This window comes from Canis lupus, chromosome 1 (genome assembly GCF_048164855.1).
Source record: "Canis lupus baileyi chromosome 1, mCanLup2.hap1, whole genome shotgun sequence".
Lineage (NCBI taxonomy): Eukaryota > Metazoa > Chordata > Mammalia > Carnivora > Canidae > Canis > Canis lupus.
This window is the reverse complement of record NC_132838.1, coordinates 70,133,887-70,149,706: the sequence shown is the minus strand read 5'-3', so window position 1 is coordinate 70,149,706 and position 15,820 is coordinate 70,133,887. Positions and strand designations below refer to the sequence as shown.

The window sequence follows — 15,820 nt, the reverse complement described above, 5'->3', positions numbered from 1 at the left end:
TGATCCTGATCGGCTCTGAGGTTCTTCAACTTAAAAGTGTGAATACAGTAGTGATTGAGGAAGACTACTTTATGAGGCTTCTCTTTTTTTTTAAAGATTTTATGTATTTATCTATGAGAGACAGAGAGAGAGAGAGGCAGAGACACAGGCAGAGGGAGAAGCAGGCTCCACGTAGGGAGCCCGACGCGGGACTTGATCCCGGGACCCCCGCCCAGATCACGGATCACGGCCTGGGCTGAAGGCCTAGGCTCAACTACTGAGCCCCCCGGGCGCCCCTTGTGGAGGCTTGTTAATGGTGTGGTCATCTGTGCTCTTTCTGTCAGCACCTGGTCTCTACTTTCTGTCCACCAGCTCAGCTGTGATTATGGAGCCAATAATAACATTCAAATATGATTTCCTTTGTGATGGTTACTCATCTATAAATTTCTTATTGCAGGGGGCGGGGGGCAACCCTAATTATGGTAAATCACAGGATAGAATCCTCTTCTATCATCATTTTCATAAACTGGCATGGATTTTCCTTGAGGACTACGCCAAGAGCCCTGGTTGGTCAGTCATTGCAAACAGTGCAGTTATGAGATACAGGGGTGTGTGGGCCTCTGTCAGGAGCCTTGGACAAATCACTTAACTTTTACCCTTTGCTTATTACATATACAATGAGGATAATACCTCCCCTGTAGGATGTTTTCAAGAGCAGAAATTATGAATGATGTCTGACACAGTAAGTGACAGCTTTATGATTAAAATGCAAATATTAATGCTTCTAACATAGTGGAAAGTTTAGTTTCATATTTCATTGCTTTTTTAAATTTATTTTTATTTTTAAATTTTTTTTAATTTTAATTTTATTTTATTATTTTTTAAGTTTCATATTTCATTGCTTCTAAAATATTTTGACCAAAAATGAACATTACTTGTTTGGTCTCCAGGTTATTTCTTACAGCCAAAGTAATTAGAAAGTTACCAATTATCTGGATTAGCTTGAATAAGAGCAGGACATTTTTATTTCAGTTTTTACCAGGACATTGACTCAACTCTTAAAATGAGTATATACTAAAAATCAACCTTGGTCGTTTCATGATTAATGTAAATAATATTCTCCACTTACGTGGTACATGGAAAATGGCACCTTAAAGAAGGAAACTGGGTGACAAGCATTAAGGAGGGCACATGATGAGATGAGCACCGAGTGTTATGCTTACCTGTTGGCAAATTGAATTTAAATAAAATCTTAAAAAATAAAAGAAGGAAAAAGACCTTCTGTGCAATATGGGGCTAGTTCAAGAACTGAGGTAAAGGTCTTATTGGGAGACATGACTTTAAATTTTAAATACCTACTAGTGATAGAGCCACTGGAGAAAACAGAAGGGAAGTTCCACAGAAAATTTAAATTAATTCCTTTTCTGGATATTTATCAGAAGAAAATGAAAGCACACTAACTCAGAGGTGTATGCATCCCATGTTCACTGTAGCATTGCTTACAGCAGCCAACGCGTGGAAACAACCTAAGTTTTCATTGATGGGTGGATGGATAAGGAATTTGTGACACACACACATATTTGTTCATAAACAAGAATGAATTCTTGCCATTTGTAATGGCTTGGGTGGATCTGGAGAGCGTCACGCTAAGTGAAATGTTGGAGAAAGACACCTTAACATCTCTTATGTGGGGAAATTAAAACCAACCTGATAAAGAGGACAGCTGGTGGTTCTCAGATGTAGAAGTGGGAGAAAAGGGTGAATTTTCTTTTTTTTTTTTTTTTTTAGTTTAAATAGATTGAGGGAAAAAAAATAACTTAGGTTTATGAATAGTAACTTCATTCTATTTACCCGAGCTTTCATTTCAGCTCCTTAATGTCAGCTTTTTTTTTTTAATATTTTATTTATTCATGAGAGAGAGAGAGAGAGAGAGAGAGAGAGGCAGAGACACAGGCAGAGGGAGAAGCAGGCTCCATGCCAGGAGCCTGATGCGGGACTCGATCCTGGGTCTCCAGGATCACGCCCTGGGCTGAAGGCAGTGCTAAACGTTTGAGCCACCTGGGCTGCCCCTTAATGTCAGCTTTATAGTGACTTAACAACAAATCATGTGTCTCGTCGTCCTAGTTGAAGGTGATGCCTTAATATTTTTCACGTATTAGTTTATATCGAACTAATATTTTCTCCAAAAAACTACCTGAAGACACAGTATAGTTCCATAGTGTGCAAGATCAGCGGTGCTTGCTCTTCAGGAATGTTGGGGATAACCTTTCTCACGGCAGAACAGCCTGGAAGCTCTGTGGCCATGCTGCTGGGACTGTGGGTTCACTTCCCAATTTGCCCGACACGGTGCTGGAGGCCGACATGGGCACGGAGGGATGTGTCCCTACAGGCCGCGCCTCACGTGGTGGGGATGTAGTGGGGACTAGTCTGCGGCCGCCGGACAGGTGGAGCCGGGGAGGCCAAGGCCTGGCGGGTGGGCCGGGGTAAGTGTCCGGTCCCCTGGCCCCTCTGCCCGGGAGCCCAGGCCGGAGGTCCTCCCTCCTCCCCTCCTGCTCTCCTGCGCCTTCCTCGGCGCTCAGCCTTCCCCGCCGGGCCCGGGGATGCTGGGCGCGGGGAAGGCCCTTCGGACCCTCTGGTCTCCAACTACGCTGTCCCTCTTGGTGGCATCTGGATCTTTGGTGCCTTGAGCCGTCACCCAGGATGTGGGCCCCGGATCCACTGCATCCCCCCGTCTCTGCTCGAGGCCGTGCGACAGGAGGTCGGCTCGACAGATGGGTCAGTGCAGTGAATTCAAAACCGGTTGCATCTGAGCCTCTTTTCCTTGGGTTCCCTGTTCCGGCGGCGGGTCTCCCATGGTCCTGGCTTCGACTTCCCCCCCTTCAACTTGCTGCCACCAGCGTGTGACCCCCCCCCCCTTGTTGTGTGGGCAGTTGGGACAGGCTCCCCCCATCCCGCACCTCGTGGCCGGGCCGTCTACCCCACGGGCCTGATGGCATTACTCCTCGGAAGATGCCGTGTGACTCCTCGTTTCTGTCACCCTTGAGGCCTTCCTCGGTGTGATCCAGAGGCACGTGTACGTCTTGGCTTGCCCACTGCCCACACCTATCCTTGCTGCCTCGCTGCCGCGAGCCCCGTCTCCACTGCCACGGCGTGTGCGGTGCATGGGTTCCTGTGGTGGACGCTGTCCTGTTGGCCATTGCCTGTGCCAGGCCGCGCCCGACGGTGACTCCCTTGCCTGGGAGAAGGCATGTCACTTGCCAGCGGCTCAGGGGCCCCCCGTGCTCTCGACTTACCTGCCCGCCGCCTTCCCCTGTCAGCTTCTCGAAGGCAGGCAGTCCTTCCTTGTTCATGTGCCCGGCATGTTCAGCGGAGGCAGGCCGGCTGAACGTCCTCACCCTCCCGCATCAGAAGCAAGTAACCTTTTTTTTTTTTTTTTTAAGATTTTATTTGTGAGAGAGAGTGTGGGCGTGAGCACGGGGAGGAGCAGAGGGAGAGGGCCAAGCAGACCCTGTGCCCAGTGCAGACCCTGATGTGGGGCTCGATCTCATGACCCTGAGATTGTGACCTGAGCTGAAATCAGGAGGCCGACGCTTAAGTGACTGAGCCACCTAGGGGCCCCACAACTAACATTTTTAAAACTATTTCTTATTATTGAGATCTCACACCTTTAAAGCTCACAGTTGAGTGATTCTCAGTGTGTTCACAGGGCTGTACAGCCATTACCACGGCCTAGTTCCAGAACATTCCATCACCCCCAAAGGAGACCCTGTACCTACTAGCAGTTGCTCCCTGTTCTCTCCATCTTCCAGTCCTTTGCAACCACTAACCTACTTTGTGGGGATTTGCTTATTCTGGAAATTTCATGTAAGTGGAATCATACCACATGTGGCCTTTTGTATTTTTTTCACTTAGAATAATGTTTTCAGAGCCTGTGTATGACCCCGTATGTCGTACCTCAGTGCTCGCACGACTTGACGTTCTGTTGTATGGACTCTCAACGTTCATGGTTGGCAGGCATGTGGGTCCTTCCTAGTTTTTGACTATTATGAAGCAGGTTGTCAGGAATATTCATTTACAAGTTTTCCTGCGAACCTGGGTTTTCATTTCTCTTGGGTGCATATCTAGGGGTGAGTTGCTAGGTCACATGGGTGACTGTAACTTTTTTGAGAAACTTTCCCAAAGTGGCTGCACCATTTTACATTCTCACTGTCAAGGTCGAGAGCTCTAAGCTTTCCCGACCCGGTTTGGGTTTGTGTCTTACTAAAGACTGATGACGGTGAGCATGGTTTCCAGGGCTTATTGGCCATTTGTATATTTTCTGTGGAGAAACGTGTACTCAAAATTCTTTTCCCATTAAGAATCTTCTGGTTTTTTTTGACAAGTTATAGGAGTTCTTTGCAATAATCCGGTTACTAGACTCTTACCAGATACATGATTTGCAAAAGATGGTGAAGAATATTTTAAGAAACAGGTTCACTACTGATGCGTGCTGCAGCATGGACGACCCTTGAAAGCACTGCGCTCCGTGAAAACGCCACGTTGTGTAATTCCATCTATTTGAAATGTCTAGAAGAGGCAAATCCATGAGGATTGAAAGTAATTACCAGGAGCTGGGAGGAGGGGCTAATGGACAGTAACTATTAATAGATTACAAAGTTCCTTTTGGGGATGATGAGAATATTCTAGAATTAGAGAGTGGTGGTGATTGTACAACCCTTTTGAATAGACTTAAGATGATTAACTAGAATTTAAATGGGTGATTTTTTTATTATATGTGAATTATATCTTGATAAATCTTTAAAAAAGAACAAGCGTTATTTTGTTTTTTGAACTATTGAGGTTTGTACCACTTTGGAAGATAGCTGGAGAGTTTGTTACTGGCCAGGATGCCAGGCCTTTTATCTTTGGCAAGAGAGGGGAGCGTGTACTGTCTCTGCTGTTCCTTTTTTTTTTTCCCACACTGTCCCTGGGGGAGTTATACTTGAACAAGTCCCTCTTTGCTTATGTGAACTTGAGACACCATTTACTTTCAGATTTATTTACTTATTTTTAAAGATTCATTTATTTTAGAGAGAGCGTGTGAGCGGGGGCCGGGGTCAGAGGGAGAAAATCCGCAAGGAGACTCTCTGCTGAGTGCAGAGCTGTCTGTAGGGCTCGGTCCCAGGACCTGAGCCCAGATCGAGTCAGCTGCTCGCCCGACCGAGCCACCAGGTGCCTCTACTTACAGATTAAACTTCAATTTTGTTTGCATGATAGGATCAATTATTAGATGCATCTTTCCCCACCCCAATGTCTTCATTTGGTTCCAGTTAGGGGCCCTGAGGTGCTTATCCTATAACCACATCTAAAGGTAAACCATGTTTGAGGTCGCATGGGATAGAGGGTTAGATTTTTGGTTATAGTTTGAGTACTTTTTTCAGAAGACTGACTGCTACACTGAAACAATGCTGGTACGTTAGGGGATTTAAATTGGGGGAAAAACACCTTTTTCCCCTGCGTCTGATTTTCTCACTAGTGAGCGCTCTACAGTTAAAGTTCATCTTTATAATACCTGATTTTTTTTTTGTCAAATTTTTGTAGATTTTGATCTATGTGAAATTGCAGCAACATCTGCCTCCATGACTTTCTAACATTATCAGTAAACATTTTGTGCAATAGAACGCGGGATACCAAGTAGGGAGAGAAGTATTTTTCCTTTAAAAAAAAGTTTTCTGGGTGTATTATTAATAGCTCGATGAAAATAGTCCCTCTAAGCTGTTCACAGTTTTAAGCTCTGCTGGTACAGAATCCGTTAATTCTATTGTGATGCAACCTCTGGTTCTCCGATTCTGATGGAGAATTCCTGAGGCGGCAGCTCCATCTCGGCCATCCTGTGCCATGAAGGTCTCCCCTTGCGCCATCTCGGCCATCCTGTGCCATGAAGGTCTCCCCTTGCGCCCGGCGTGTCTCCCGCCTCCCCTCCTGCCCGTCCTCACCCGTTCTCACCTCCCAGCTAACACGGAGCGCGCTCGTAAGGTAACGTGTGTGATTTCTGTTCCGTTTCCAGTGGAAGCTGTAGCCATGACCACCGAGGTAGGCCTCGCAGCTGAGGTGAAGCAGGAGCCCGAGAAAGTGGGCGCCGCCGCCACGGAGAGGCCTAAGGAGGCAGCAGAGAACCGGCAGAATCCGCCCTCGGAGCCCTCGGAGGAGCCCGGGCTGCCCCCGCCTGCAGCTGACAGCCCGGGTCGCCCCCGCCAGAAGAGGGAGGGGGAGCCGTCGGAGAGCAGGGGACTCGCGCGCTTCCTGCCGCCCTGGCTGAAGAAGCAGAAGTCCTATACGTTGGTGGCGGCCGGGGACAAGGAGCCGAAGGAGCCCCCGCGGGCTGTCGTGGAGCAGGTGGCAGGTCCAGAGGAATCTTCTCCCGAAGGGGAGAGGCCGCATCAGGCTGAAGCTCAGGAGCGGGCTGGGAGCAGACAGCAGGAGGTGACAGCCGGGGTCAAGGACGAGAAGCCCGAGAAGCCCGCGGCCAGCCCCGAGGCCCAGGTGTGTCTGAGACCGAACCTGCGGGCGTCAGCCGCGTGGTGACCCAGGAGAGCTGTGCTGGAGCGGCTTCACCTGCCGTGTCTGCGGTGTGGGGCCCACTGTGGTGTGGTGTGCTACGGCCTTCTCCTTACTACTTCATTTTTATTTTACTTTTTTTAAAAAAAGATTTTATTTATTCATGAGAGACACAGAGAGAGAGGCAGGGACACAGAAAGGCAGAGACACAGGCTGAGGGAGCAGCAGGTTCCATGCAGGGAGCCCGATGCGGGACTCGATCCCAGGACCCTGGGGTCACGGCCTGAGCCGAAGGCAGTCGGTCCACTGCTGAATGGCTCCCCCGAGCCCACCCCGCGTCCCTCGTTACTTTTTTTTAAACCTTGCCAAAATAATAAGGCCAAAAAATGGACTATATGTGCAAGCCACAGAAAACATTCACATCCCTTCCTTTTAAGGTTCGACAGATACTGTGTGGATCCTTCCTTCCCTTTCTAAATAGTGTGGATTGTTCTACCTCTGACTCAATGTATGTAAGCGTTCAGTGAGTCAGAAGAAGATCTGTATGTGCAAACATTTTGGTTACTTCAGCCTAGGTTTTACCATGGCATGAAATTATAATTAGAAATTTTATTATTTGAAATGATAGTTAAATTTTAGTGGCCAGGATGTATTTTCTTTGACTCATTCAATGCTGAAGTTACCAAATTGGCAAATGAAGAGGTGGGAGGCGGATTGGGGGAAGGCAGATACGGGGAACATCCTTGCCAGCAAAGCTTTGAAGTCTTTGGGAGTCAGGCCAACAATTTTTTAAAAAATATTTTATTTATCTATTCATGAGAGACAGAGAGAGAGAGAGGCAGAGACACAGGCAGAGGGAGGAGCAGGCTCCATGCAGGGATCCCAATGTGGGACCCGATCCCAGGACTCCAGGGCTACACCCTGGGCCAAAGGCAGATGCTTAACCGCTGAGCCACCCAGGGATCCCGGGGCCGACAAGGTTTCTGACAATCCCAGTTCTTACTACAGATTTCCCTTTGAATGCTCGGTCTTCTGCAAGTTGCTCAGCTTTACTATGCGCTTGCTTTTTCCCGTTGACAGTCTGCTGAAGAGGTGGGTAAGGGCAAAGAGAAGGTGGACGAGGTGCAGGAAGACGTGTCGGAGGAAGCAGCGAAGAGGGAGAGCAAGGAGGTGCAGACCAATGAGCTGAAAGCAGAGAAGGCCGCCCAGAAAGCCGCCAAGAAGACCAAAATGGTCCAGTGCAAGGTGATGCTCCTCGACGGCACCGAGTACAGCTGTGACCTGGAGGTGAGCGCGGCGCTGCTGGCTGCTGTGTGGCGTCCAGTGAGCGTGGGAGCCCCGGCCACCTCGCGTGGGGGTGGCACACTGTGCACGGTTTTCTCTTCCTATAAGCCAGTCGTCAGTTTGCTTTAGAAAACAGGAAAACCGCAGGAGGGTCATGTCTATTCCAGACAGTATTTCCTGACCCTTGGGGAGGATGGGGGGTAGTCAGGTGTTTGGCCGGTTTGGACTGGCCGTGTGTGTTCTGAGTGGGCGTGAAGTATTATCACCCTTGTCCACAAGGGTTTTGCTGGAGGAGAACCAGCAGTGGTTCTCCGTTGATTATTTCAAGAGCCAGGATAATTGCAGCGCTTAACCCTACCAAAGGGTTTTTTTTTTTTTTTTTTAAATCCTGAGTCAGATAATGACAAAATCGAGCCCATTTATTTAGTTTCATTTAATTAAAAAACACTCATGACTTGCAAAGCGTATAATTCATTAGTGTGGATGTGACCCAAACCAATAGAATTTTTTTAAAGCGTCTAGTGCCTTATCATTTTGTCAGAAGAGCTTGTTGCTTCTCATAGCTCAGTGACTTGATTTACAAGAACGTAGGCTAATAGTTGTTCATGGAAGAACTCTGTCAAGCGCTGGGGCTGGATTCTCTCAGGTCACACGTGTACGACTCTACGCGAGGTAGGTATTTAGGTATTTACTGTGGGTATTTCCCCTGGTTTCCTGGGGGAAGGCGTAGACAGTTTAACTTGCCTGGAGCGTCATGACTAATTTGTGGGTGACCCAGAATTCCAGCCATGGCAGTTTGACTCTGGATGTCATGAACAGAACTACCCTATTTCATTTGCTACGCATGGGACCTAATTTGTTCATTTAAAATATGGTCTCTAAAAAATAAATAAATAAATAAATAAATAAATAAATAAATAAATTATGGTTTCTAAATCTTTTTTTGGGTCTTCTCATCTATTAAATATTTTTCCTAATTCCTTGCATTCTTGCTTATTAAAAATAGAAGTTATACTTTTAACTACAATGAAAGCATTCAGCTTGGTTACTTGAACAGTAGTTTATTATATATCTAAACGTGCACCAGAGCACAAGGTTGCTAAGACGAATGTCTCATGGTCCTTGCCTTTATCTACTTTACTCATTTTAGTTATGATTATTCTGATACTTCAGTTATTTTTAAGAACAGGAACGGCAAAAGAGGATTAAGAATCCTTAACACTCAGAGAGAGAGGGGGAAGGGGCGGCAGGTAGACGGACGCTGCGTCTGGGGTGGTCTCACCTTGACTCAGTTACATTTGATCACATTCCCTTGTTTCTCCCTCTTATCCTGAATGTTAGGGCGTCTAAACTGTGAGAACCAGCTTGATGGTCACTTGACCTTGAGCCATGATTCAAGCAAACAAAGGCCTAGAAACTGTAGAATATAAGATTGCTTAGGTCCCTCAGAAGGTTCCAGCTCTCTCTGAAGCTCTTTGTCACCAAACCTCAACATTTACCAACGTGTTTTATGATTTAAATCTATTTTTGTTGTCTATCTTTTAAAATACCAAAATGTACGTAAAAACATCAACATGTGTTTAAAAACTACAAAAATCTAGAAAGTAATGGATGGTTGTATATATTCACCATAAACATTTTAATTCCATGTTCCCATTTTGCCATTTGTTTCAGATTTATTTTTTTTTAGATTTATTTATTTATTTATTTATTTATTTATTTTTTTTAAGAACTAAGACCTTGAAGACCTTGGTAAAGTCTGAGTCCCATCTCTCCTCCCTTGCTCTGTGCGACAGCGTGTAAATCTCTTGCGTGTATTTTAACTGTGAATGACCAGTTTCTCCATCTTCTGCGCTGTTTCTTTGTGTGCTTCGGTGGGTTGTGGGCCTTGCACGGTTCTGCAGGGAATTGTGACCTTGATAGGCTGTGATTTTACTTCCTCAGACTTCCAGGTGCTGCGAAGTGATCTCCAAAGTGCTCGTGCCACTTTGAATTCCAGCTACTAACCACCAAGTGGAACTTTTCCCACATTGTCTCTACTTACTCCTGATGACCTGGCACTCATTTTGTAACTCTTAATCTAGGGTTTTTGCATATATTACCTTTAATTTTCTCTCAACCCTTGATGAGATCCTGTGGCCTAGGGCGTAAGCCCCATAGAGTTGCTTCCCTCTTAATATTCTCTGGAAATGTTTGGGTAAGTCAGGATTACCTGTTCTTGGGAGATGTGATACAACTTCCCTTTAAAACTGTCTTGTCCTGGTGGAAAGAGTAGAGAGTGGGTTTGTTTGTTGTTGTTTTCAAGTCATTGATTCACTTTCCGAATACTCAAGAGTTTGTTTCTGTTTTTCCTTGAGTTTTAGTAATTCACAGTTTTACTAGAAACTGCATTTCATCTAATTTGCTTAATCCGCTGGCATGAAGGTTTTCATAGCATCATCGTGTTGTGCATTCAATTTTTTTTAAGATTTTATTTATTCATGATAGAGAGAGAGAGGCAGAGGGAGAAGCAGGCTCCATGCAGGGATCCTGACGCGGGATTCGATCCCAGGACCCCAGGATCATGCCCTGGGCTGAAGGCAGGTGCTAAACCGCTGAGCCACCCAGGCTGCTCTGCATTCAATTTTTATTCCATTTTTTTTTTTTTTTTTAGTGTTGTTTGTCTTCCCCATCCCCTACGCTGCAGATCATTCTTCCTAGAGTTACCACTTTAATTTTTTTTTTTTCTGAAGAAACAACTTGGTTTTGTCGTTTGTTTTTTCTTTTCTACTTTGTTGAATTTCCCCCCTTTTGCTCTTTATTTTTTCCTTTGGATTACCTTGTTTTTCTAATTTCTTGAGTTGAATATTAAATATACACATGCTTCCATGACTCTGGTTTTCCTGTCAAGTATCTCGTTGCGAGCACAAGTTTTGAACATAGGGCTCTTCATTGCCATTCAGTTCTTTATGTTTTTGCATCCCCTTATGGGTCATTTTTGACCACTGACGTTTTTCTAAATTTTTAAATTTTTAAATTTCCAAAGTATGTGTGAATATATGTGTGCATGTCTTGGGGGAAGAGGGTGTTTTTCATGTGTTCAGATCTTCTGTTTTATTAGTTTGGCCTGGTTTCCAGATCTGTCCTTTTGGTTAGTCTTATTCATTATGTGGTTCATGTTGTTTATTAACCGTTTAACTGCTTAGCTTATCAACTAATGAGAGGTGTGTTGAATTCTCTATAATTATTGATGTGATAATTTCATATTTCTATAAGTTTATGCTTTATAAAATTAGAGGCTAGATTGGTGCAAAATTTTTTCCTTTTTACCATTATTTAGTACCTTTAGGTTTATTTTGACATTAATATTACAGCACTGGCTTTATTTTGGTTAGGATTTGCCTGGACTTTTTCCATTTCTTTGGTTTTAGACATTATGCCCTTGTGTCTTTGAGGAGAGGCGTGTTTTTTAATCCTTGTTTGGGAATTCAGTCTGAACTGGCGAGTTCGGGCCAGCTATTTAAATGATCACTGATGTGTGGCCATTTCTGCCATCTGATGTTAGGTGGTCTGGTATTTTTCTTAGTTTATTGTTATTCTTTTAGGAATATTTAAGTGTTTGATAGACATAGTTGACTTGATAAAATCTAATATTAATCACTGTGCCCCCCCCCCCTTTTTCCTCTGGTTAGCACTCATTTATTAGAGGTCAGATCTCATTTTGAAATGGTACAAAATAACATTCTTCTCTGTGTGACTGTTCCCTCTTCTAGGACTTTGCTGCTCATGAGAAATGAAGTTGTTAGGGTGCTTGAAGCAGAGTTGGGAAAGAGTGCAGAGTTAAACACAGCAAAGTTTGCAATTAATGAACATTAAATTCACTGAGACTGAAATTGGTTCCAAAAGCGTGGGGGTCTTGGGGCACCTGGGTGGCTCAGTGGGTTAAGCATCTGATCTGCTTCTGGCTCAGGTCGTGATCCCAGCCCCGTGTTCACTGGGGTCCCTGCTCTTGCACTCACTCTCTTTGTCTTTCCCTTTAAATAAATGAAATCTTTTTATTTTATTTTATTTTATTTTATTTTATTTTATTTTATTTTATTTTATTTTATTTATTTATTTATTTATTTTTATTTATGATAGGCACACAGTGAGAGAGAGAGGCAGAGACATAGGCAGAGGGAGAAGCAGGCTCCATGCACCAGGAGCCTGATGTGGGATTCAATCCTGGGTCTCCAGGATCGCGCCCTGGGCCAAAAGGCAGGCGCCAAACCACTGCGCCACCCAGGGATCCCAAATGAAATCTTTTTAAAAAAAACATGGGAGTCTTTTAATGTACAGATTGTCTATTTAGTTGATAAATGTTACTTAATATATCATTGAAAATGAACTTTTGAGGACCATAAATTTGAAATAAGTGTGTAGCATGTAGGTGTTGAGTAATCTTTTTTCTTTCAAGCACCAAGCAAAACGCAATGTGAGTAGGTTTTGGTGATGTGATCCCAGCAGATTTTATGTACCTGATTCATTAGGATTCTAAGCAGCGACTTTATGTCTGACCATAGGCTGTAACTCCTCAGTGTCATGGTAGCTGTTCTAACAACGCACATGTTATAGGTTGTATTTCCTCTTTTATCCGGTTTTTCTTCCCATTTTGGTTCCCTGGTTGCTTGCTTAGTATCATCAGGATGGGGCTGTTATGCATCAGGCCTGCTGCTGTTTTCCGTTCACCAGCGGAGCCCAGAGGACAGTCGTCACGTGGTGTGAATGCTCTCGTGTTTCCCGTCCCAGCGCTGACCTCAGACAGATTGGGTGATGTGCTGATGCTGCTTATCTGTGGTTCTGCAGCTCCACACCGGAAATGGGTGTCTAAGGACTACTTGGGGAAGTATGCTGTGGGAAACCGTAGCTGTTGATGAACTTGCAAGCACTCAAGGAAGATGAATACAATGTGGGAAATAAATACTTTCACTTTATTTGGTTTGGGAGATTAGATTTGTTCCCATCTGTCTGCAGTCATTAAAGATTCTGTCTACCGTGACTTTTTAGATGCCTGTCGTTATGGTTTCTTTTCTTTTTATATGTACACGTGTCTAATTTTCAACTAGACCTATAGGCTATAGCATCCCCACCGAAGAGGGCCTGATTGTCTTCACTTTTAGGGCACCTTCAACAGGGGAGGGAAGCATGGTCTGTCGAGGAGTCTCGAGGAGTTGGAATGACCTAACTTAGACCTTATAGAGTCAGATGAGGTTCGAAAGGGCATTCAAACGCCAGGATGAGAGGATTAAAACTGGTCTGTAGAGCAGAATTTTCTGGGGGAGAAACCGAGGAGGTTGCAAAGTCATCGGGATGGAGGATCCAGCCCGGTGAAGAATACGGTTTAGATTTTAGAACCCAGTAAGTAGCTGCGTGGCTGCAGTAATTTAAGGGGGAACTTGTTTATTCACTACATTTAAGATCCACATTAATGGTCTTTAGAGAGATGATCTTGTCAGTGTGATTAGAGGCAGTTTCCTGTTTTTGTTAACCTGTCAGAACCTTTGGGCTACAAAGGCACCCCTTTTAAGCCATTTCATGCAAATGGTAGTGTATTAACTAAATAGCTTTTCCTGAAGGTAGTTCTTGGGGAGATTATTATTTGTCCTAGCATCATCTGTATCTCCACCGACTTTCTTAAAATAAGTAGCTGGATCTCCATACGTCCATCTGTATCCCTATAGCCCTTGTTCCATTCACTTTAGGCTTCTCCTTTCCACATTTTTTTCTCCTCTAGGCCATCTGAGACTCTTCTTTCTTGAACCTTAGGAATTAAGTGGATACAATTGCTCAGGGAACTGAGGCAGCTCTGTTTTCAAACACTAATTATTATCTTTAGGGTCTGCATTCTTTTGAGGTAAGAGTATGTGTTGTTAATAAGTTGGCAAAAATGCCTCAAACACAATGTTTGGGAGCATAAGTATTGGATAAGAGGGCATTTTAAGAGAATGATTATGGTTAAGTGAAAAAAACAGTATGGAAGTGGCTTGAGTGTAATGAGTGTTATTTTTGGCTTAGGTAACAATAGGCTTATTGCTAAGCCATGCGTTGATTTTGACCCAAGGCCTAGTCTGTGTGCATTTGTTCCAAATCTTTATGAAAGTGTTTTTTCATTGTATAGTTAAAATTAAAATTTATATTTTATGCTAATTCGTCCTCTTGGTAATGAAAGGAGATCTCAAATATTTTTTTTGAGAACTTTGAAGATTATATTTTTTTACCGAAGAAACTATAATTCCTAGTTTTTGATACATCTGTTTTTATCTTACTGGGATATTTAATGGTATGTACAAGCTTGTTTAGCACCAGAATTTGAATGGAAGGAATTTTAGGGAGTCTCCTGGGCTCTGCATGCGTGTTCCAGAGTCTCAGCTGTAGGATTCTGGTGATGCGGCCGCTGATCATTTCTACAGTCAGTGTGTTAAAACAGCGGGGCTCTTTCCTCTCAGGAAAATATAGACTAAGATTTAGTTGAAGCTGTGGATATAAAGTCAGGGGACCTAAGTTTCCGTTTCTTTTGGCTCCCTGGATGTCTTCGGCCAGTCACTTCCTCTTTTCTATTCTCAGATTGCAAAGTGAGAATGAAAATACTTGCTTCCTCTGTTTCTATGATTGAGCTGGTTTTACTACAGCTGATAAGTCTGTCTATTTTTTAAGTCTGAAAATAAATGTGAAAGTTCCCGCAAGACTTTGGGAGCAAAAGCGAATGTGTATTCCTCTGGCATCCGAGAGCTGTTCCCACGTGTTGGTTTTAGTCTGAGAATTGAGTGCATTGTTCCCGCCCACGCAGGAATGCCAGTACCTTTTCCCCTTAGTGCCATGAATAAGGCGATCAGAATGTGGGCTCCTCCATCAGTGCTCTGATGATAAAAGTGTTTATCAGAAAGCAGAGTGTGGCAAGGTCGCCTTCGCTTGTGCGGGCTACGGTCTCAGGAGCCCAACTTGATATCATTGCTTTTGAGTGTGTTTTATTCATTTACGTGATGGCTTGTTCCGCATTCACTCTCCACAGCGGTTCCTCCAGCCCTCCGGCCCTGACTCTTACTAGGATTGTTGGTTAAAGAGTTCTAACTCTCTCGGTACTTGTGGAGGGTCTACAAGTGGTGGCACTCTCTACACCCACAGAATGGTGTTAGATTTAAACAAGTGTGGGTTCGCGGGATGCCCAGGTGGCTCAGCGGTGGAGCTTCTGCCTTCGGCCCAGGGCGGGACCCCGGGGTCCTGGGATTGAGTCCCGCGTCGGGCTCCCTGCAAGGAGTCTGCTTCTCCCTCTGCCTGTGTCTCTGCCCCTCTCTCTCTCTCTCTCTCTCTCTCTCTCTCTGTGTCTCATGAATAAATAAATAACATCTTAAAAAACACCAAAACCAGATATGGATTAGGAGCTTGGAACAATTTTAATCAGCGTATATTATGGGCAATAGAAAATCCTAACAGTATAGGTCCAGGTGGAATGTCTCCGCTGTCTGTCCAACGGTCCTTTTAGCTTAAAAAACTTAAGTTGGTCATTCTGTTCACTCACCTGTATTTACTAAGTGGGGGGAGACTGCTGTGGCAGGTGAGGGGCTTGAGGAACAGCAGCGAGTGGGGGAGGGGCGCAGGGCAGAGCGGGGCCTACCCTCAGGTCCCCCCGAGCTGGGAGTTCAGGGCTCCCTCAGGAATGGCCGCAGATGAGCTTGTGACCCCCGTCACTGGGGGATCGTCGGATTCCCCCTGCCAGCCTACGAGGTCTAATCAGGCACATCCTCAAGGACCTTTTCTTCAAGTTTCCGATCAGACGGTCCCTGCATTTTGATTTCCTGCGCAGCCACATGAGTCCTCCCTGTCATTTAACGTCCAGCCTTTCCTTACTCTGAACTTGTTCGCACCATTGATCGGGCAGTTAGTCACACTCTGGCTCCTGGAGGAGTCACGTGTATTGTGTTGAAAACCTGGTGTTGAAAACCTGGTAATTTCTCGTATTGTTTTTTTTTTCCTATTGTTTCCTCACCTGGATTGTTAAGTCCTT

The 15,820-nt window shown here is 44.7% G+C and overlaps 1 protein-coding gene across 25 annotated transcripts in view; it reads left to right on the top strand.

Annotated features, from left to right (window-relative positions):
• EPB41L2 (erythrocyte membrane protein band 4.1 like 2) overlaps positions 1-15,820 on the top strand; it is a 193,570-nt gene that overhangs the window by 85,066 nt on the left and 92,684 nt on the right. For 23 of the 25 annotated variants that reach the window (XM_072833937.1, XM_072833939.1, XM_072833942.1 and 20 more), the window contains 2 exons: positions 6,026-6,501; positions 7,597-7,803. In XM_072833937.1, the coding sequence (XP_072690038.1) occupies positions 6,040-6,501; positions 7,597-7,803 (669 nt within the window). In that variant the 5' untranslated portion in view covers positions 6,026-6,039. Of the gene's footprint in view, positions 1-5,790; positions 5,903-6,025; positions 6,502-7,354; positions 7,496-7,596; positions 7,804-15,820 lie in introns of those variants that run through there. The other 2 variants (XM_072833930.1, XM_072833953.1) reach the window with 2 other exon arrangements.